The sequence below is a fragment of the Procambarus clarkii genome, chromosome 31, assembly GCF_040958095.1.
Source record: "Procambarus clarkii isolate CNS0578487 chromosome 31, FALCON_Pclarkii_2.0, whole genome shotgun sequence".
Classification (NCBI taxonomy): domain Eukaryota; kingdom Metazoa; phylum Arthropoda; class Malacostraca; order Decapoda; family Cambaridae; genus Procambarus; species Procambarus clarkii.
The window spans coordinates 30,817,425-30,841,812 of NC_091180.1; the positions used below are offsets into that span (position 1 = coordinate 30,817,425).

The following is a 24,388-nucleotide window of genomic DNA, read 5'->3' on the forward strand; positions in this document are numbered from 1 at the left end:
CAACCAAAGAAAATAGTTGTAAATTAGAGGGAAAAACAAGAGATCATTCATAGTGAAAATGATGTCTCACTACAGACAAGTGTTAAAATGTAGGGGGGAAAACAAGTGTCTATAGACAAATTCTTAGCAAGACAAGCAAGCAGCGAGCCACAACCAGATCCTAGTATGTATGTAGGTATAGTAGGTATGCCTGCAAAATGGAGAGTGTGTACCCTATAAATGTCATCACTGCTGTTATAATGGAAGGGGACTCCCCCCCCCCTTCTAAACACTAACACCTCTCTTCCCCCCCCCCCCAACCCCCACTTTCCTCACTGTCTTCCATATGTCAACACGAGTCCTCCATAAAGGTAAGGTACCTAAGAGCATTATTCTGTATAAAATGTATTTTTTAGTTAATATTTTTGGGGGTGTAGAACGCATTAATTAAATTTACATTTCTTTTGGGAAAATTTGTTTCGGTATTCGTAATTTCAGTTTTCGTACCGTCTCTGGGAACGGATTAACTACGAAAACAAAGGTTATCTTCTTGAGATGATTTCTTAGCTTGAGATGATTTCGGGGCTTTTTAATGTCCTCGCGGCCCCGTCCTCGACCAGGCCTCCACCCCCAGGAAGAGGCCCGTGACAGCTGACTAACACCCAGGTACCTATTTTACTGCTAGGTAACAGGGGCATAGGGTGAAAGAAACTCTGCCCATTGTTTCTCGCCGGCGCCTGGGATCGAACCCAGGACCACAGGATCACAAGTCCAGCGTGCTGTCCACTCGGCCGACAGGCTCCCCAGTAAGGTACCACTATTCACTTTATACATGCTACAAAAACTGATAAAAAGCAAACTTAAATATTTCTAGACCTTCTATAACACACACACACGTACTATCACACATAAATCACATTAACATGATATATGTGAGAAATTCCACTGAGACTATAAGTGGGCAGGAACCTTGCGACCCCGGCATTGCCAGTCGCCTACTCTACCACTAGACCACAGCTGCCTTGTGAAAGTCATACACCCGGGATTTCTACTGTAATCGCAGGAAGTATGGAAGTGGCCTCCAGAAGCTTACTGAAGCCAGTCAAAAGTTTTCACGTACGATCCACAAGCACTCAGGTGTGTTTCTAAAGATGGGCCATAAGGGGTGGGACCACTTTGCCCTTCCACACTTCCATAAGGGGTGGGACCACTTTGCCCTTCAGTAAGCAATTAAAAAGGAAAGCAAAATTTTTTCACAAGTCTAGGTTAACTCCATTATATCCATATAGACCAATGGTTCCAAATCTGGCAGATCCTCCTGTTTAGAGAGTACTGTATGTACTTTTTTTTAACTATATGGACCATGGTACATATATTGGTATTATAGATGTGTAGCTAGTCAAATTTGGTAGCAAGTAATGAACAGTGGAACTTCCATACTTCCCTTCCACCCGAGTGTTTGTGGGTCATACATAAAAACTTGGACTAGCTTCAGTGGGGGGAGGGGGGCCTCCAGAATTCCTGTGATTACAGTAGAAAACCGGTTGTATGAATTTTTCAAGTCACCGGTGGTGTAGAGGTGGAGTACATGACTAGCAATGCCATGGTTGGAAGTACAGTAATTATCAAAAGAAGGCACCAAGCTGAGAAGGCTATGTAGTACCATCAAATGTGCGGGATATTCATAGGGCACTAAATACAGTATCACTAAGGATGCAAATACGAGTACAAAGGCTCATGAGGCTATCAATATCAAAGGTATCCGAATCACTAAGAATGGACAAGTGACCACGAGGGATTATCAGGAAGCAAGAGACACGCACGTCCTGGAAGTCCAAACATTCAACAAGGATATGCACGACCGGAAGAGGGACAATGCAGTTTGGACAAGGAGCAGTGCGTCGCTCCATTAAGTGTCCGTGATTTAAGCGTGTATTGGCCAATACGTAACCTCGTCAGGTGTTTTCCACCACCAGTTACGGTGGTAGTAGGAAGCCCAATGAGACACACTATCCTTAAGAGCACGTAATTTGTTACCAGTAACATGAGACCAACGACCCTGCCAACAGGCAAGAATTGAGGAACAAATAGATAGGAAAGTCAAAATAGGGATACCTTTACGGGAGATGGGACAAATGTGCCAGCAGCATCCGCACATTCATTTAAGGACACGCCAATATGGCTGGGAACCCAGCAAAACTCCAATCTCTTAACTCTACTGGAGATAAGAAACGGCCAATGTTGAAGTTCGACTACTACAGGATGGACTGGATTTTCTCATATGTATTATAGTAGGCCAAAGATGGTTAGGTTAGGTTTCATTAACATACAAAACCTTTCTAGTTTGTCCAAATAAATATCACCAAATTCTACTTTCTAATTGTCCAATACGTCAATATACAAGGATATACATTGTTTCTACAACAACAGTACAGACTGAATGTGGGGTCCGCAACAGCAGGAATGACGGTCTGCAAGTTTAAAAGTTTCAGGAGGCTCCAGCATAGCATGTATAGTTATTCACAATAAGGCTGATAAAGATACTCAGAATCTCACATTTCTTTGTTACTGGCTGTAATATTGTCACCTCCATATGACAACATTGGTCGAAGTATGTTCATCACAAGCTCCGTTTGGCTGTTTATGACATAACAGGAAAATCTGGGGTGTGATTGGAAGGCCAGAACCTTGTTTTGAATGACTGTTTTGATCATTCAAAAGATCAAAACAATGATTTGGTCATTGAATAATTGTTTTGCGAATGTTACACTCTGGAATAGATACCGAGAATGACTAATATCAATTGCTGGATATTGTCAAAATTTAATATTTTACAAGAGTATGAGAGAATTAAAAAAAATCTATGCAAACATACCATTAACATGAATATATTCACTGAACAGTAAAATAAATAAATGATTTCTGAATATACCTTGATCGGTTCTGGAAGTTGTTTTACTCCCCAAGCTCAGTCAAGGGCTAGGCTTGATATTTATGCATATATTCTCTTTAACTGTTAAGTATTTGTGCATGAAAGTGATGTGTCAGGAAATCACAGTAACACAGGCCTGGAAGTGTTCACACGGCCCTCAAGTTTGACCATCGACGTCACAGAGCGGAATCATTCGGGATGCACGGTGACATCCAAACACTTGGCAAATGATACCAATGCACAGCAATCATGCCTCTATTGCCTCTAGAATGCATGAAGGCAAATCAGCAGAGAATTATAATATGATTTAATTATCAAACACCTTTGTGAAGAGAATAGAAGACATGTCTGATAAAGTTAAAATCAGCTAGTACAAAGTGCTTAAAAATCAGCAATATTCTTGACAATTAGATGAAAGTACTGTACTAATGTTTCTAACTGTGCTGATCTGCTTGCATTCATATGGAATGAACTTGACAGTACAATTTGTAAAGATTTTCTGTTTTGTCAATCATTGCAAACACTAACGACAAGTCAATTGTTAATCGCTTGAATGATTTCATAAACAAAAATATATGTGTGTGTTCAAAATGCGTGCCAGTACTCATGGAACTCCTGCAATGTTAGGAAAGTACAGAGGACTAAAGGTAAATATTCGGACTATAATACTCTATCTCAAATGTACTCATTGCTTCATAGTGTCATTGGCAGCATTATAGATACGATGACGATTGAAGAAGACACAGCGTGGGGCAGTGAGAACTGTTCATTTTATAAAAGGCTGGCATTTATATTCATTTTGCAGTGATCTAATGTGAGGAGTTGGGCAGAACCCATAAACAGCTACTCTTGCATTATCATGTACTATGGTTATCTCATAGTAAAGTACTTACCTGCAGACAGTATTTCATTTGTCACTGAATACGATTATTTCTGCACGATAAAACTGGGAGCGAATGGTCCAATAACTTTTTGTGACTAATTATGGTGGCACACGTCTGACATTTTGACATTTACCTTGAGCCTACAATGGAGGCTGGAACTATTTTTAAAGTTAAAGGTACAGTTAAAGCCATGATCATGATGAATTACACTTGTGGTCCAACACACTGACTGTTCTGTGGGAAAAGCAGTCAGTGTGTTGGAATCCTTTCTCACACTTAGACTTTCTACCAATGTATCATGATGACATTTCTGAAGAAATAAGAAACCTTATCATTCAGTACTGTTATGATTTGAATAAATTTTATAGATTATTTTTATCTTCCTGATGCCAATTAGCAAGTGGGTTAGGAATTCACTTCATGTAGATGTAAAAAGTGTAAAAGATTTAACAGCAAATGAAGAAAATAGTCTTGTTGAACTGTTGTGTGACAAGGTTTCATTCTTCATTCTTGGACTTTTGGTTTCTTGTGAAAAAATGAGAACCCAGAATTAGCATCCAAAGCCCTTAGATATTTAATGTCACTCCCCACTACAAATTTATGTGAGCAGACTTCCTCTCAACAACAAAATACAGAAACAATGAATGTGGAACCTGATTTAAGCTTAAAACTGTGTCTGGCATTGGACCCGAAATTCGGAACAATATCAACACAGTAACATCAACCATCTCATTAAACCAGGATCATTCTTTAATACAGTAATGTACTGCCATTTATTTAATGGCATACTCTATTAAATGTCTTTCAATTGAGAGGAAACTCTGAAAACGAGTTTATTGTTAGTTAATAAAATTGACTTAAGTAGACAGACCTTTCAAAAACTGGGACCCTGCCAAACACACACTGAAACTACGACATTGGTACAACGTTCAAACAAGTTTTAACATTTCCTAACCAGTTATAACAACCAATATAGCAAGTTGTAACATCATTCTAATACGTCATAAACACGTTAAGCCAAGATGTAACAACTTTATTACAAGTTGTAATAAGCGGAAAATAGAGACAGTTTCGGTTTGTGTTTCCAGGGAGTCCGATGGAAAATTAGTTTAAATACAAGGGGGACCCTCGGTGGTGAAGAGGTTAGAAATTACTGAATTCCACATGCGTTATAATCATTTACACAAAATAAACAAGGTTAACTAAAATCAACACAGGATGATTACTGCATTCCCCTGGGGTATCAATGTACAATGATGATCACTTTAAAGCATTAGCGGAGCAGAGGAACATGTGCGCCAAATACATGAGAATGCACTGTTAGCTTTTGCACATCAAATGCTGGTAATAAATTTATGATTAAAGGTGCACAAAACTAAAGGTTAAATATAGAAAATCCACTTTGCACTTTTTAAAGTCACGTCCAAAACCAGATACAAAGCACTAACCCCAAGTAAGTCCAAAACAAATAATTGCATTACTGTATTGTACATCACATTGTTAACGTCAAGCACAGCCTGTAACGGGGGGAACTCAAGGGGAGCATGCCTCAGTGGAGGAACCCAAAACCTCTGAAAAGCTAGCTGTTAAGGAAAGGTTAATCCCAAACAAGTGCTTGGGAAAATAACTGACAAAATCTAGTCTAAACAATGTGGCAAGTGTAAACTGACAAGTGCAGTAAAGCATGAGCAATATAAGCAACAAAAAGCCTTTAAATGGTACAACCATCCCTTGAGAAACCAGACACTACAGATCACACTTGTTAATCCAAATCAAACGAGGCCCACCCCTCTGAGTCAGCCGGACATCCAGATTAGCAGTCTCTTTCCAGGAAGGTTCAAAACATTTACATTCAAAACGTTTTGTACCATGACCAACATAATGTATATTTCCATACACAGTAAACATAAATTTACATGCTTAAGGTAGACTAGTAAAAGTCAGTTTTGACTGCCAGCTGCTAAGGACTCTTCTGGTGAACGTGCCTCGAACAAATCCACAAGGGCCGTGATGAGAATTCGAACCTACATCTGGGAGCATATCAGACGCTGCCCTAAGACATGGTCCATGTCGTAGCTCAATATGTCTACGACTGAGCTCGACTCGGCTACGACCATGTCGTAGCTCAGTCGATTAAGGCAGGGTCTGGGATGCTCCCAGACGTAGGTTCGAATCCTCGTCACGGCCCTTGTGGATTTGTTCATTTGATGTATCACGCTATTGTGATTTCTGTGTGTAGTGTCTCTCAATGCCATGCGGTAATCTGGCTGAAACTCAATAAGCTAGATCTCTGTCCAAGTTTGGCAGACAAAACTGACTTTTGTCTGGGTTACCCAAAGGTCTAGGTTAACGGGGTCCGAATTCGCGAGCTCTTACAGTACTTGGCTTCAAAGTCAGCCAATCTTTATCGGAAGGGAAGTTACAAGCTATGAACCGGGCAACAGAGCTAGTGATTAGCTGGCAGGAAACTTCTGTGACCTGAGCTGTCACCTGATCTTGGTCAGGGAAGGTTGAAGCAAGGTGTGTTACCAGTGCCCAAATATTGGTACTCATTTCCATGGTTTAATTTCTTTCTCTATGATGTGTACTGTAATGCAATTCATCTTGGTAGTAGACTGAACTTTAACAACCTTTGTTTCTCTTGCCTATAAACAAAGATTCTGGTCCTGTGCCCTCAACTGGCCTACAAATGACATAAAAGGCCTCACTGTTATTAGTGGTTCTTCTGAATCAGTGCATGTTGCTTAGAGGAACCACTAAGTCATACAACAAATAAATATTGTTTTACTATTTGGTAGGTAAAATAATTGTAGGTACATGTATGTACTATACAACAGCCTCTTACATCCATCAAGTAGAAAGGTGTTTTCAGGATATGTATAACTTGAATTTACAGAACAATAATAATACCAATATCTCTCAAATTTGAACACTATCGCGCACGCTTTTGTGTCTGATATTTTTCTCTTGTGTCCGAGCAGCGGACCCAGCTCGCGTCCATTATTAAATTACTAGTATTTGTTAATAATCTAAATTTTATCAGATCAATCTGTGACTGGTTTCAAAGTGAGTGCCTTCAGCTTGCGCACAATTTGATACCATAATGACGACGTAGCCTGACAACTGAGGTAAGAACACTCAAGATTATGAATACTTTTGTGGTGATGAGCATCCAAAAATTAAAATGTGTTAAAATTCCATTTATTGTTCTATTATTATGGGGACTAGTTTTAAAATGCACACCTTTATATTGCAAACAATTTGACACCAAAACAAAAGACGAAAAATGAAAATTGATGTTATCAAACTGAAACATGTACAAATTAGCTTGCGGGTGTGCCAATTTGTGTTCATTCATGGGTAATGGTTGGCTGACTTTAGGCTTTGCTGTGGGGGAGTCATGCCGGACTTTTGGACCTTATATGCATACATCCCTGTAGGGAATTCTACTGTGAACACGATACCAAAACAAACGACGTAGCACGAGAATTAAGGAGAAAACTGAAACGAGTACACACATTTCAGTGTCGCCGCCTGCTCGCCCGAAACGGCTACAGCATTACGGGAAAGTTTGCGGCGCTCATGCGCCAAGTACGAAATTGTTAAACATTTACAAAGTATGCAAAATGAAAGAAAAACACAAAAATAAGCGAATATTTATCGCTTCACTAGGTGGAAGCGCTCTGCAAGGCTGTGTTTCACACTTGTCAATGCCTGGTGCTCCACTTTTGCCGACGCTTCCCATTTTATCCTCTCATGTTTCACAGACTATTTTATCATTTGCTTTTGTATTTACATTATTTATTTATCTATATTTGCATCATTCATATAAAACCCAAACAATAATTGTTTAAATCATCATATGATGATGACAACATTTCCTTAGTAACTAACATTCATGATGAAAACCACATTTGTACCATGAAACAGTAGCAGAATTTTTTCATGGGTCAAGGTAAACTCCATTACATTCACATAGACCTATTATATCCATATTTGCATCATACATGTAAAATCCGGACAATAACTGCTTAAGTCGTCTTTTGATTATAACCACAGTCCCCTAAGGATCGTCAATAGAGGATAATCGCAGCCTAATGGTAAACAGAACATCCCGCTGTCTGAAACATGTCGGTTATTCCATACATTAAATTTTCAAGTAGCACATCAGCACTTTTCAAGTGCTAGTTTTAAAAGTAACTAAAGTCAGACATTAAAAGATCTTTTTTTTTTTTTTGTATGAAATATTTGTCGAGAAATTTGACTGTTGCAGGAAACGGACAATTAAATTTTTTAGGCGTACTGCTAATACTGTACAAGCAAAAAAGGTAAATATCAAATTTTAATGCTCAGTGGTTTCCAACACAAGCCAATGATCGCCAGAGTGCCCAATGCTGGGCCACAGCCACAGAGGAAGCCACAAAATAGTGTCACCAAATAATGTGAAAATAACCACCAAAACTACAACAACCACACTATGCTACCTTGTAGATGATCATAATGTTGAGTGGTTCCCACAACTCAAGCCACTGCACATTTGACCAGGCAATGCTGCTGGTCTGCTACATGAATTATGGACATGTGGGTTACTGCAACATTACACAATAGTTTTGAAAGGAGGAATAATATGGATCATTATCATAATTCATACATGCCTATTCCAACGCATCCTCTAAAAGTGTTAATAGCAAAAGTACAAAAAGGGACTGCTGCAGCCAATAAATGTTGACATTTTATATTATTACTTTTGTAGAGAGCATGAAAAAAAAAACTGAGCTACAACCTAAACTTTAACATTCCTAGGCTTAGTATAGCACATATATGTACTACACAAACGTTCTGTGTAGTGTATATTAGGCTTAGGATTGCTTGGACAGGTTAGGTAGGATTAGATTTTCAGTTACATTTCCAATTTTTAGTAAATATGCATTTGGGCAAATTCAATAATGCAAATGTAAACGTTTTGGATTCAACAGTTCATTACAAATAAATGGTGTAAGTACTGCCATTTTCAGAGAACAGGCTGGCTATTTTTTTTTTTTTTAATTTAAAATACTGAGTATGAGTGATACAACTACCTTGCCGATCACTGGAGCTGCAATGGTTAGTAACCTGGTGAATGCTGTAATGTCTGCTATGTACATGATGTATTTTGGTCAATATACTGTACTGATTAAATATTGCATCAAAAGATCAGCTTGTGGTGTCAGTATGTAATGTTTTACTTTCAATTTATTATTTTATATATATATTTTTTTTTATAAACAAGAAGATACACTGGGTTGTGAGAGTACATTACATTGGTGTTTTTACTTTTTTTTTTTTTTTTAGGATTTGCGCCCAGTAAATCCTCCCCGGCCAGGATACAAACCCATGACAAAGTGCTCGCGGAACGCCAGGCGAGTGTCTTACCACTACACCACGGAGACTGACATTCTCGGCAAAGCCACCAACATGCATAGCATTTCGGGCAGATGGATAGAAATGTGAACTTGAAACAGTCTGGGCCAATAGCTTTGTTTCTTTCTAGCACTTTGAATAATTTTTCTATTTCAACTCATGACACTATGTTGTCAATGGCATTCTTTGAAATTGGCAATATATCTGATTCTCTGAAAACCTCATTTTGCATACACACATTTTGAAACTGTTTATTTGGCATTTCATACAATTTATTACCTGTGAATCAGTTTCATATTTTCAATCTTAGGATTTTATCCTTTACATACAGCTCGCTTTTAACAAATTTATAGAAAAGACATGGTTCTGTTTTACATTCAACTGCTACCCCTTCCCTCAAAGTTTCTTTCTGTCTCGTCTCACTGCTGTGCAATTGTTTGTTACTTGTTGGTATTGCTGGAATGAAGAAGCTAGTGTTTGCGACTATAGTGGAGGTATTACTAGGCCAGAATGTGCTGCCTCAGAAACATGCCCTGCCAAACACTGGCATGTCACGAGGCCTGAGGACAAAGATGACGGTGTGCCCTCCACTTCAAGTGTTTGTGGTGGGCCTACACTACATAGTAAGAACCTCATTTCCTAGCTTACAGAGCAATAGAATAATGATGATGAGGGGGTGGCACACCCCCTATTCCCCATGATATCAGGAGATGCACAGTGCAGGGATTAAAATTCCAGTGGCTTTATGTCTTCCACCCGCCCACCTGCCCCCACCCACCCGTTCACCTGCCTGCCCACCTAACTTCTATCCATCTAGCCCACTTGCCTACCAGCCAGCCAGCCTGCCCACCCACCCACCCACCTGCCTGCCTACCTACCTAACTCCCACCCCCCATTCCCACCTGCCTGCTAGTCATCCATCAATTCATCCAGTGCTCTTACCAGCTAGCCTGGCAGGTGGGCTGATTCACTTGAGCATGTGAATTGGAGGATAGGAGAACCCAGAGGATTGGGCAATGTATAATTTCATGCAAGAATCAGCATACCAGTTTACGATGTTACTGTTTTTTTTTCATTTCTATTCCAAATGCATTACAGCTCATAATTTAGCATAATTAACCAAAAACACCGAGACAATCAAAGGGATCTTTGTACAAGACACTTGTCCAAGGCAACTGAAGCTCCACCGAGTCCAAAGTAATATTTTTGCTACTCATCACTAAATGTTTTTGGATTATTCTTATTACAAATGGAAAAATATTCAATTTGTACTTTTACACATAAGTAATATACTGCATAAACAATGTAGTTTAAACAAAAATAAAAGTATAATTAAAATTTGTTTTATATTTACCTCAAACTTTTCCAGCATATACTGTACCTTTATTATTTTATATCTTAATTAAAATTCCTCAAATGATGGATAGTCAAGAAGAACCAAATTATGAAGAGTTATCACCCTCAATCCTGAATTATCCCACAGCCACAAAACAATATGTTCAAAAATAGCTCAATAACACAACAGAAACATCAAATTTAAAATGAAAAACAACCATTATATTTTGTTTTAGCTATGCTCAATCACTTTCTCATGGGCCCCAATACTTCCTCCTAATTAAGTGCACATATATAAGCATCATTAGAAATTTATTCCAAGCAAAATTAAAAAGTTTAATTTATACACTCTTATTTTCAATGTTTATGGACAATTCATACAAGTCCATGTCCTCATTTTAGCCCTTTTGGACATCCACCAGGACCACCTAATTATACAAAATTCTCATACAATCTTTCTTATGGCCCAGACCAAGAACCCTGTTTTAATACGTAGTGCCAAGACATGTTTAACATGTGAGCAAAAATAAACATTCAAAAAAATTGTCTTCAAAAAAGGCCCGCCAAAATTTTTATGATCTAAACTATTTCCTAAGATCTCAATTTTCTGACATATGTTATTAACTTGATAAAACCAGTATTCAAGAAGATACAGGCCAATATTCATTAAGCACAACTCATCACTACCGTAATAAAAAAATTAATTACGGGAGTGGTGATCTTTCAATCCAAGCCCACTGACTCTCTCACCTAAAGCTTTCTAGAAATTATGTTGGAATCTGATAACATTTAAGGAGATAATATAAAGAGATTTTCAGAATGGTATTTCTGGCATTGTCACTGAGCCAAACACTGACTAATTCAATCATAACATAATAGTCACTTACTTGTGGGAGGAAAAAATGTTGAAGAGAAGGAGTTCTGGGCTGCCCCTGGAGACTTGAGCTGCTGGCGGGATGTATCTTGAATACTGGCTCCTGGTTGTAAAGATTTCAAAAAGCTAGGAGGAAGCGTTGGGGCACCTCGAAATGCTTGGGCCCCGAGTTGTTGTGCGGCGAGACTCATACTGGAACCAAATCCTTGCATTCCTACACCTGCTGGGCCAGGCTGAGATTGACTGCCAAAACCTTGTAAGCCATATGCTGCAGGTGGTGTCTGCAATGGTGGCTGTGCTTGCTGCTGCACTGCTGCTTGCAGTGGTGACCCTGAGGCAGTATAAAATCCTGCTGCCTGTTGGGGACCTCCAGGTCCTGTAGGTGGTGCTGTAGGTGGGGCACCTGGTGCACCAGCACCACTATTAGAGTAAAATGAACTTGGTGGCTGTATTGCCTGAATAACAGAATTCTGTACACCAGGTCGTTGGACCAACTGTGATCCTAGGAGACCCATGGGTTGGCTGGGATCATATATATACAACTGCGAGGGCTGGGGACCACCTTGTAAAGCCGTTCCTAAGCCACTCTGCTGGAATGGTGTACCAGCCTTAGACCCAATGGTGCCAAAATTCTGTTGTGAATTCCCAAATGTTTGTGATGATGGCTTCACTGCAGAAGACATTAGTGAATTTGAAGCAGTAGATATAAGTACGGTATTTTGGTTTTGAGGCTGACTCTGCCCAAAACCTGTAACTCCAGCAGGCTGGAGTCTGTACTGAGATAGATTATTAGTATAAAGATCTGGTGTTGTGAGAGGTGGAGGAGTCTGCAAATACATTGACTGCTGACCAAATGCATTACTTCCTAACCCTTGTCCAATCCCATATGGCGGATACTGTGAAAACTGGGATGCTCCTCTCTGCCCAAGAACAGGAGCCCCATCCAAAAATGGTTGGTATAAACCTGTCTGTGGGTTGGAATTGAACACCATGGGAGGCGATGGGATTGCACCTCCTATTCCACCAAATGCGGCTGTACCACCTAAAGCCTGATACATACTATTTGAAGGACCAGTTGATCCCGAAACCAAGGGAGGAGATAATGAACCACCCGAGATTCCCAAGGACGATCCACCAGGCCCCGGAGACACCGAGCTATTGGCTGTTTGCTGTTGTGGTTTTACCTTACACACATTCCCTGATCGACTAACTTCAGCCTTTGTCAATGAGGCGGCAGCAGATGAGGTGTATACCATGGCTCCTTGCTGAAGAGGTGAGCCACCCTGATACCCTCCTACATCTTGAGAGTGATCTTCACAAGAACCAACAGTAGTGGTGTCTTTTGGTGTAAAGGAAGCTTCAAGTGCTGGAGAGTGGTCAAGTCCTGCAACACTATCTACAGCTGAAAAATTTGCTGTTGAAAATGCCACTGAACTGGTCACATCCTCTGCATGCTCAGGAACTGGTGCCATTGTTTCCCATACCTTTTTTACTGAAGCAATTTTAAGGTTAAGGTCATCTGTTGATGGAGATATTGGACTCTGCATACTACCAGAAGTCATTACCAGGGATCGAGGAAGACTAATTCCCTTGGTACTGACAGAACCTGGAACTTCTGACAACTCGGAGTCAAATGTGAAATCTAATTTCATGTCCGTACCATTTTCTTCTACTTTAGTTGAAAAATTCAGTGGTAATTCAATAGGTTCTGGTTTTTCAAGTTTCTTATCTTTATCATCTTTCATACACAATGTAGTTTCTGGGGAAACACTTTTTCTATCCCTGTTCTCACGCTGTCTCTGAGGCTTAGGGGCTTCACCAAACTTTGCCTTGTATTCTGCACCTACAGTAGCATTCACTGAACCTGCAGCTTTGAAATTAGTATTTTCAAATATGATAGTCTGGGAAGGAACCGATGTTCCATCCAGAGTATTCTTGTCTACTTTTGAAAAACTGGTTGGATCATCACTTGGGCTTGATCGCTGACTACTGCCTCCAGAATTTGGTTGATCACTAATTTCTACGCCACTATCATGGTTATCAAAAGATGCTGGTTTGATTCCAGTTTGATTAGTTCCATCCCCAGATGTTGGAGCCTGAGAAGGAGAATTTGCTCTAAGAGTTGCAGTTAGAGGCTTATCCCATGCATTCTTAGGTGGTGGAGGAATAGCTGTTGTATCTTTCACAGGGAATAATGTGTTACTCGGAGATTCTACAGGACTGCAAGACCCAGCCGATTTCATTGCATTGATTCTATTGTTCTCGCGCTGCTTTGCTAGTCTTGGAGGGAGCTTGCTCTGACGCGATCGCTCAAATCCACCAGTTTTGTTAGTGCGACTTTTCTTTTCTTTATGTTGTTTCTTTGAAGTGGTGGCAGGTGTTGGACCAGCAACACTACTATTACCAACAGTTGTAGGTTCACTGACTGCAGTTGACACTGATGAAGGTTCATGCAACTGGGTCTTCAGCTTTTCCTTCCCAGATTTGCGTCTGGTTACTTCCTGGAAACCATCATTTGAGTCCATATGGTCATCAATGAGCTCAGACACTTGTGGTTGATCATCAACTATCACCACACCTGAAAGAAATATATTCTCATAATTACCACAAAGGTCATGGAATTTTAGCACTGTATATCAGAAATGCTGATTAATTACACAAAACAATTACTATGTTAGGAAAACAAGATAACAGGAGTCCACACTAAACTTTTGAAAATGAGAAAAAACAGTATGTACAATACTTATTGTGGCTCATTGCTTTAGCACAAGCTACTAAAACCAAATACAAAATGACAAAAACTTCTCTATCAGAGGAAACTACAAATATCACACAATTAGTTTTCAAGTCTATGATCATCTAATCCCAGGTGTTAGTAGCATGCTTTTTCTATAAAATAACCAAAACCAAACAAAAAATAAATATTTCAAATTAAATAAACATCTAAAATCAGCTTGGTGAAATAAAAGGCTCCAAAATTTCTTCTTAGCTTATGCTAAAGCAACTGCCTCTTGTGGGCAAAATTTGACCTCCATCAATTCATCAAGAATTGACTGATATGGATTGTTGTGGAAATGGCAACAAGAAACTACTTACTAGCATAATTATTCAAGTCGATGCCCTCCAATGGGTTGGCTTTCTCTTGCTTGGGCTTATTTTTGTTGCTGACTTCAGAGAGAGCCTGGTGTACCATGGTAGGGTCTAACTTTATCTCATGCACTTGACTGACAGTAGTTTCAATTTTTGTGCCCTTTCCACTTGTAGGTCCATTCTTATTTTTCTCATTTTTATGCGGAGCCTTCTTCTCACCAAACCTCTGCTGGCTAGTATTTTGGGGAACACTTTGGCACTCTGCTTTAGATTCCTTGCCAAGTGAGTTACGTCCCTGTGCTAAACCCCCACCTGATGAGGGAGCCCAGCCGCCGCCGCCGCCGCCACCACCACCACCACTCTTCCTATCTGCTTTGCTTCCCTTGCGATGATCTGCTTTAATCAACATGGCTGCAGCCTTCTCCTTATTTTCTTTTCGAGCCTCAGGATCACTGCTTTCAGAAGCAGTTTCCCAGTCTGCTTCTTCAGTAGTCTCTGGAGTGCCTTCCTTCATGCCCGGTTTTGTCGACACTGTAGTTGCCAATGATGTAACCCCTCCACTTCCAGAGCCTGCGAGTGCTGTTGAAACTCCACGTCCTCTCTTATTATGGCTACTGGTTCCTCCTCCACTGCTACCACCACCTCTCTGACGTTCAAATTCTCGACGCTTTTGGAACCTGGGTGGCATCCTGTCAAACCTGCTTTGCTGTTGCTGTTGCTGCTGCTGCTGTTGCTGCTGCTGCTGTTTGCGGGCAGCAGAATCACACGCACCACTTTCAGTATTGGGGACTTTTCCCTCCTCAGTAGTCAGAGATTTGCCACCGATGATATTGCCACAACTTCCACCACCACCACCACTGCCGCCACCACCATGTGCTGGTGCTGACCGCCCCCTGCCCCCTGCATGGCCCTGAAGTGATGAAGCTCCACCACCACCCCTGGAGCTTCCCCGCCTGGCCTCCCCTCGTCCCCGGCCGCCACCTCGACCAAATTGGGAGCGCTCACCATCACCGCACTCCTCCCGGTTGGTGGGTAGAGATGAACCACTGCCGATATTATTTGTTCCTGCAGCACTGTTGCTTCCCCCTGATGCTAATGGTGCACTACTCCAATCTTCACAGCTACTACTCCAATCATCCTAAAAATCAACACTTAAATAAATATATAATAGCCAAGTTAAATATTTCCATTATAATTCAGATTACTAATTACTGATGTCTACAGTACATCCTAAAGTTATCCAAAGTAAACAAAATTAATGAAAACAATGTGTTACCTTTCGGTCCCTATGAGAGCGTCCGTGATACTCTTCATAGTAGTAGTAGTCATCATCACCTCTGTACCCACGATTTTGGAATCTTGGTGGTGGACCTCTACCTCGACGATTATAGTCCCCTCCACGACTTCCTCTAGCCCCACGGTACAAGGGGTATATACCACCTCTAGATCCACTGCTACGTCCTCCACTTCGAGAAGATTCATAGCGGTTTCCTCTGTTACCTCGAGATGCTGATGATGTGGTCTTACTGCCCCCGCCCCGCTCAGCACTTTTGTTCTCAGGCACTTCAATATTTCCCTCAGTGTTCTCTCCGCCAGCGGTTGCTGTTTGAGAAGACCCTTGTGCGAGGGTAGTAGTTGTGGTGGTGATTGCGTCTGTTGTGGTTCCGGCCAGCTGTTGTTGGTGTAAACTTTGCTGCTGTAACAGTGGTGGTGGTGGGAGTTGTTGTTGCTGCTGTTGCTGCTGCTGCTGCTGCTGCTGCTGTGGTGGTGGTGGGGGTGGTGGTGGCGACTGCTGCTGCTGCTGTAATGATAGTAGTGGTTGTTGCTGTTGCTCTGACTGATGCAGTTGCTGCTTCTGCTGCTCCGACTGATGCAGTTGTTGCTGTGGTAGTTGGACGAGTTGTTGCATTAGGGGTTGTGGTTGGGACACTGAAGTTTTGCCAATAACTTCCTGTGGTGTTGATACCCTTGTTACGTCCACTGTTGTGGTGGTTGTGTTGTTTGCGAGAGTACTGTTGTTGATTATACTGGTGCTGACCTGACTGACTGCTGGTGCTGCTGTTGTTGTTGTTGCTGCTGCGACCACCCCGGTGGATGGCATTGTGCTCTCGCTGTTTAAAGTTGTTTGCTTGGCCACGCCCCAAATGCTGGACTCCGCGGACTTGGTCAAACTGTTGCCTGAATTGTTGGCCACCACCGTTGCCGTGCCGCTGGAATCGGGGCGGGAGCGTTCGGCGTTTTTTGAACGGCTCGCCCATACATTGTCCCTATGCTCCTTAGGGTGAACAACAACTTTTACTTCAACTTTGCGAACTTGTTCTCCCTGAGGTGATTTCTTAAGAGTTGTCATATTTTTCCTTATTTCCTTTTCTTTATCGGAGGCTTCTAACCTTTCTCTCGTAATAGGTGCTGGAGCATGAGCAGCACGGCCACTCTCCTTAGGTATTTCCCGCTGATGTAATTCACTGTTTTCTTTGGGACATTCTTCCTTGTATTCTTTCTCTGTTACCTTACCTAGCTTATCTTCTATTATCTCAATCTTTTTGGGGGATTCTTGGTAATTCAGTTCACGACTGAAATCATCCACTTTTCCATCTGTTCTATAATAGTCATCATATTCATATGTAGCATCTGCCCATGAAGTTATTTCTAACTTCTTTTCCCTTGGAAGAAGATTTGTCGAACGCTCGAAGGAGTCTTTGCTTGCACGTGATTCCCTACTGGACCTGCTGTCTCTACTGTCAGGACGTTGAGGGCGATCGCGTACTTCCTCGCGTAATTCCATTTGCTTCTCGGCAGCCTCAACTTCTTTGTCCCATTCTTTATGTACCATTCGCAATTCACTTGACTCAAAATCGGAAGAATCCTTATTTACAATAGGTTCGGGGTCGTACGGCCGACTCCACGGTTCAAGTTTTCCTTCACAACGCCTTTCGACAAAATTCTCCCCTCGCTCCGGTCTTTCAATACGGTCTTCAAAGTTCTTTCTGTTGTCAAGACGACGATTCTTGCTGCTGTCTCGTTCAAATTCTCTCGCTCTATTATTCCAATCTTCTCCATTTATGTTGCGACTGTGACAAATAAATTTATTGCAATTAACAATACATTTGATTCATAAATTATATATCTGTCACAATTTATAAAACATTTAACCTTCCAGTAATCAATTATATTTCAGAAACATTTTATACAGGATAAAGAGTAAACATTTTATACAGTAAATCTCTATCTTTATTATCAACACCATCAGAATATAATTTTGTAGCCTCTCTTCTATACTGCTTATGCCATTATGAGATCACCCATTTTCTTTTCCATGAAATTTGTTGCCCATTCATTGCTCTTCTACTGTCCATCAAACCAATGTAATGTATAGCTTCTTCCAACAAATAACTTTCATAACATATGCTCTCCCAACCTTCTTAATCCATATACTGTATGCATTTACACCACAACAGCCCGATTTCTTGGCACCCTGCTATGTATAGGTCTTGCTCTATTCATAGCTGTAGTCTTTTTTGTTTTGATTCTCTTGGTATTTTCTCTGTACCTTAGATATGAAATGCTGGGCAATCTTTCTTAAAACATTCCTTGTTTAATGAATTTTTACACAGTATTGGATGGAAAAGTCACAGATGCAGAATAAAATTCACAACGACGAGGTCAATCTACAGTCCTTCATTCACATTTAAATATATATATTCTACATAGATGATAACAGAACAACAGCTTACCGTCTATCAAAGTCAAAGTCTCTCTGGTCTTGACTTGCACGCTCTTCAAACTTTTCGTGATATGTTGTGCGTGCCCAACTTTCACGATCACGATCACGATCACGATCTCTATAGCTTCCTTGGGATCCACGCCCACGATACCTCCTGTAGGAGTGTATGATATATAAACAAACATGCATTTGATCACATTATCATCTATCAAGTGGGAGTTATAAATAGCATATCCGAGAGAAGGGAGGAAAAAATATATACTGTAGGTTTAAATGTTGGGTGAATGCAATAAAGGGTTGTGTAATGTGTCTCTGGCTCTTCACATGGTGGTAAAGATGGTAAAGTTAAGAACACCTTCAGCAGGAAGGGAAGTAGATGTGATGGAAATCCATTTCTGTTATTGCTAGGTTTGTATTCAGATGTGATTTTCTTTGCAGAGTGAGAGACTGCAGGAATTGCAGTCTCAATTCACAAAAAGTGCGTGAATGAACTCGAGTGTGCGCAAAATGTAAAGTTCAATGCAAGACAAAATAACGTAATGGTGTTTGAGACTAGGATATAGGATGATGAGAGTTCTAGGATGATTTGAGCTGTAGGACAAAAACATTAAGAGATAATGGACGAGGCAAGACTTAACCTATAACATGCAGTCGTTATTATTTGTCGATTTTATTTATTGCCGTCTGCTTTTCACACACCAATGACGTAAATATAGCTTTAATACATTTACAGTATATCAATTAAATTGGATAAGGTGTTAAGGTGCCCCACATCATTCCAAACATTTTTTATCATCATTTTGAAGCCTAGATTATTTACATTTTGAGTTTTGAAAGAAATCTCCAGCATTTTATTTAATTTTTAAGTTGCAAGAAAATCTGGCAATAATATTGGGTATATGTTCAGACACCAGATGGTGATGTTGCCAAAAATGGTCCCTATCTTTACTGGAGGTCTGAGGAAGCAAATACGAGACACGTATGTGTAGGACTATTTTAAATCTCTAAATCATACACATACACCAAAATCATATACCTCCACTTACGAATTTAATCCGTTTCCAGAGACGGGTCATAACTCGAAAATTCGTAACTCGAAATGAATTTTACAATAAGAAATAATGTAAATTGAATAATCTGTTACACATCCCCAAAAATATTAACTTAAAAATACATTTTATACCGAATACCACTCTTTTTGTGCTAGCTACAATACAGTACGTATATCTTACTTTTATAGAGGACTCCTGTTGGTGTATGGATGACAGTGAGGAGGGGGGGAGGAGGAGAGGTGTTATTGTTTGGAAGGGGAGTCCCCTTCCATTATAACATCAGGCAGTGATGACTTCTCTAGGGTACTCTCTCTCATACGTTTTGCCTGCATAACACTAGAACCTGGTTGTGGCTCACTGCTTGCTTGTCTTACTAAGAATCTGTCTAAAGACACTTTTTTCCCTACGTTTTAACACTGAAGTGAGACATCACATTCATTCACTATGAATGCTCTCTTGTTTTTCCTCTAGTCATCCTCACATGTGTTTTCTTAGGTTGAACCTTACCACTGACTTTCTTGGGACCCATGGCATGATATATAATAATTACTGTTATGCTCAAAACACAGAAAGGCACAAAAACAAATTTTTAACAAGCACAATCATCACTAAGCAAGCGGCTCTGGTAAACTAAGGCAGGGTCGCCCGTGCCACCAGGAACCATGCACTCAGTCGACCCATACATTTATCAACAAAGTCGCTAGTCGAGTCAACGGTCGTAAGTCGAGTCACATTTTTTGACGAACTGGGGTTGTAACACGAAAAATTCTCAAGTAGGGGCAGTCGTAAGTCGAGATGCCAATATATATAAGCACCTCTCCAGGCAGACCAAAATCATGCATGTATGATTTGTGCCCTATGATTTGTGAAGGGTTAATATTTCACCATCCACATACTTAAAACAATTATCAAGTTAAAAAGCATAGCATAGGCTCTTTGCACAATGTTCTTCATGTGCTCTCCAGACAACAGTTTTCTATCAAGAACTCTCCCTAGATCTTTAAAAGCTGTCAAAATTTGTAGGTTGTGTGTGGCTATTTCCTCCTAATACACATTCCATAATGTGGCATTTATTCATACTAAATTCCATTTTTTATGTATGTTCCTGTCTTCTTGAAGAGCATGACAATCATGAAAGTTTCTTATCTTCCTTAGTATCTTGGCATTATCAGCAAACATGTTCATATAATTTGTATTCCTTCTGGAAGATCCTTTATAAAGACAACGAACATTGCTGCTGCTGTTAGAACTGAACCCTGTGTGGTACTTCACTAGTAACATTTCTCCCTGATACATTGCTTCTGATCAATGCCCTCATTTTTCTGTCAGTTTGAAAAATTTTGCATCCATATTAGAAGCCTCACTGTCACTCCCCCAGTATGTTCCAGTTTCCAGAACAACCTCTTGTGTTGGACTTTGTCAAAGGCCTTTTTTAGGTCCAGATAATTGCAGTCAACCCAAACATCTCCTGTAAAAATCTGTGGCTATCCTAGAAACTACATAAATTTATCACACATGTAGGATACTCCAAATACTGTATAAAACAATACTGTGTCTTATTATATCATTAAATCACAAAAACTTACCCATCTCTATCCGATCTGTCGTACAAGTCTTCACGGCCCCGTGAATCAATTCGTTCTGGGCGTTCTGGCTTTTCAACTCTATCTGTTCGCTCCACTCTGTCGGGCCGCTCCACTCTCTCAACCCTCTCGGGTCGCTCCACCCTCTCGGGCCGCTCCACCCTCTCGGGCCGCTCCACCCTCTCGGGCCGCTCCACCCTATCGGGCCGCTCCACCCTATCGGGCCGTTCCACCCTATCGGGCCGTTCCACCCTCTCGGGCCGCTCCGCCCTTTCGGGCCGCTCCGCCCTTTCGGGCCACTCCGCCCTCTCGGGCCGCTCCACCCTCTCGGGATGCTCCACCCTCTCCTGCCGCTCTACTCGCTCGGAACGATCATATCGATATTCCCTTTGATCAGAACGATCGTCCCTATCATCACGATGGCGTTCAACCGAGGGGACACTAGCAGGTCGCTCCTCAATTTCTCCCGAGGTATCACTGTCGGTTCTCAAGCGTCTCTCTTTGACACCTGAAATTACAAAAGCAATTTGTTAAATCACCCACCAGCAAGTGACTGACTACACGTACATAGAAATAAAAATAGTAATAAAATCCAAAATTAACAATCTCTACACATTTATTATAACAGGTTAAGTATCAATGGTTCTTGTATGATGTATATAGCAAATAAATCTACACAAACAACATTATAAATATTTTCAAGAACACATTGCCATGTCTAGTCAGAACACTGCTATTATCAGATTCCTGGCACTAAATCATGAACATGAAACACTTTCCACAAGAATATTTTCTAAAGAAACACGAGGTCACATTGTACGATGCGTAGATGCATGAAGCCTCAGCCATGTACAGCCAATGTCCGCATCCTGCTGTCAACATCATAACTAGTGTTGTCGTCACTGATATCTAAACCTTATACATAGTTTATAGTCAGGATCATTGCAAAACAATTGTTTTTTTATTCATTATTATTATTATTATTATTATTATTATTATTAATTATTATTATTATTAACACTTTCGCGCTCTCCGCAAAGGTCACTCAGCCAACCGAATGTGCGCGCTGCGTTTTTATCGCTTAAGCGTAAAAACAAAAATGTGTATACTCTTTTTACTCTTCTGACCTTAGTTCTCATGCTACGTATTTCATTTTGGTACCAACGTGTTCGCAATAAAATTCTATAGAAGAACATTAGTAAAATAAGTCACGAAACATATAGGGATACCAGCACCAAATAAATAACTACGTAGATGACTCGCCGTGAGCGCCCATCAGCAACAAAATGTTTTTACTCTTGGGATTGTAATCACCTCCACACTTGTTCTACAGCGTTAATTTTGGTATCAATGGACTCGCAATGAAATTCCCAACACGGTGATATGAATATAAGCGTAGAATAATGATGCAGCCCGCCCGCAAGAGTGTGGGAAGTGGTGAAATTGTTACCCGGTATCGGTGACGGGACGACGCACGGCGCTTTGAAAGTTTATACTTATTTCACTCTCATGACATTAATTTTCTATGTACGTCATTCATTTTTATGTCAATGTGTTCGCAATAGAATGTTCTATGTGCCCATAGGTAAAAAATATCAACAAAGCGTAAGTTAGAATAGCGACAAATATAAAACAACGCTGGAACATATCAGTGAGCGTCAAACACACACAAAATATTTTTACTTTTGTTATGTTTGTCAAGATTATACTTGTTGCACACAGTTATTTTTGGTTGTATATTGATCGGAATAAAATTCCCTAAACAGACATATGCATATAATACATGATATGGGGGAAGAATTACCAGTATAAACGGCTAAAGTCACCCACCTGCAACCCGTTTGGGACAAAATACCATTTGATCGAAGTTATCCACACCTTTCATGAACTTATTGTACCATGCAGCCTAGTGGTGAGAAAGAGAGCCTCATAGCGCGCAGTTTGAAACAAACCCAAAGTAAATCGGATAAAAATTGAATTTTATACAAATATTTTAAAAGTTGACCTAACTTTATGTCCACTATGCGTTTACGTTAGACGAAACCGAACGCGCCGGCGCATCCAGATAGCGCGAAAGTGTTAAGTGGTGCTGTGGCCCCAACCTGTACAACTGTACTGTGAGCTGCTGCTGTATGTGCCAGCCTTGATCACTCTGGAAGTACTTAGGCTGCCAAAGCCAGGAAGGATACAAACGATTGGTTTCATGATGCCTTCTGTTTACTGAAGTCCCGAGTCACAGGTTGAAACCCCTATGTACCCACAGATGTTTTGAATCATTCCCTATACCTACAACTGTCATATGGCATAATGCCATATGACAGTTTTACTCAGCAATGCTATAAAGGCACCAGCTTCAAATCCACTTTGTGAACACTTCTTACTACAATTCTTCTTTGTGCGTCGGACAAGTGTTTGCATCTCTATATTACTGCATTATCCCTCAGTTCCAGTTAATTTAACACTTTCGCACTTTCCTGGAGCTGTTCTCCCTATCAACCAAATGCTCATTATTATTAAACAATTCATCTAAAATCAATTTCTGAAAATATTTTGATGAAAATTTCACGATGCTGAAGCCAGTAAGTTGGAGATTTGTTGAACATTTTTAAATTTTTTTTTTTACATAATTCAAATATTTTTCGCTTCCGGCCCCCAATATGCGCGGTTTAAGGGTTAAAGAAGATAAAAACATTGCCTGTCAATTGATAACTAAAAAAAATAACAGGTTGAATAACAAAAAAAACTTCCAAACAAGAGATGCCACACATGATGATACTTTTTAAGACATTAGTGCTCTCTAGAGAGGAATATTGTTGCGCATTAACAGCCCAATTCAAAGCTAGAGAAATTGCAGACTTGGAAAGCATGCAAAGATCTTTGTCTGCTAGAATCCACTCAATAAAACATAAAATTCTTGGAACTACCTAAATATTTTAATTCTGTATTCCCTAGATCACAGGTAGGAGAGAGAAGAATTTACACTTGTAAAATATTTGAAGAACTGTTTTTAAATGAACACATACAAATAACACAACATGAAACCAGAAGGCATGCCAGAATGTGTAAAACAGCCCCACTGAAAAGATGAGGTGCAATAGGCAAGCTGAGAGAACTATCAACATCAAAGACCCAAGACTTTTCAACAATCTTTCTCTACACATACGGGGACAAAACTGACTGACTTCTCACATTGTTCAAGAAAGAACTCGACAAGAACCTTCAAAGGATACCTGATCAACCAGGCTGTGATTTTTATGTAAGGCTATGAGTAGCCACATCGATCAGTTGCGGCCTGGTTGATCAGACTAGCAACCAGGAGGCCTGGTCAGAGACCGGGCCTGGGGAACTTTGATCCTCGGAATCATAAACGGGTAGCGACATGTCATTCCAGTGACTTGAGGAAGCCCTGGTCAAGCTGACTCAATATTCTCTATGGTTCATGAAGGGGTTTATTCTGTCACAATATGTCCCAGACATTCCACTGTTCATAATCACTTCATTATCAAAGTGCTCATTCAAATGTTGCAACATTGCT

The 24,388-nt window shown here is 40.4% G+C and overlaps 1 protein-coding gene across 12 annotated transcripts in view; it reads right to left on the reverse strand.

Moving 5' to 3' along the window:
• Positions 1-24,388, reverse strand: part of LOC123758848 (protein PRRC2C) — an 80,175-nt gene that overhangs the window by 32,986 nt on the left and 22,801 nt on the right. For 9 of the 12 annotated variants that reach the window (XR_011230114.1, XR_011230113.1, XR_011230112.1 and 6 more), the window contains 5 exons: positions 20,857-21,361; positions 18,229-18,372; positions 15,771-17,565; positions 14,501-15,632; positions 11,418-13,982 (listed from right to left, as the gene is read on the reverse strand). Coding sequence is in view for 7 of the 12 variants with exons in the window: in XM_069334673.1 (XP_069190774.1) it covers positions 11,418-13,982; positions 14,501-15,632; positions 15,771-17,565; positions 18,229-18,372; positions 20,857-21,361 (6,141 nt within the window). In the remaining 5 variants the exon portion in view is untranslated. The remainder of the gene's footprint in view (positions 1-11,417; positions 13,983-14,500; positions 15,633-15,770; positions 17,566-18,228; positions 18,373-20,856; positions 21,362-24,388) is intronic. The other 3 variants (XR_011230115.1, XM_069334675.1, XM_069334674.1) reach the window with 1 other exon arrangement.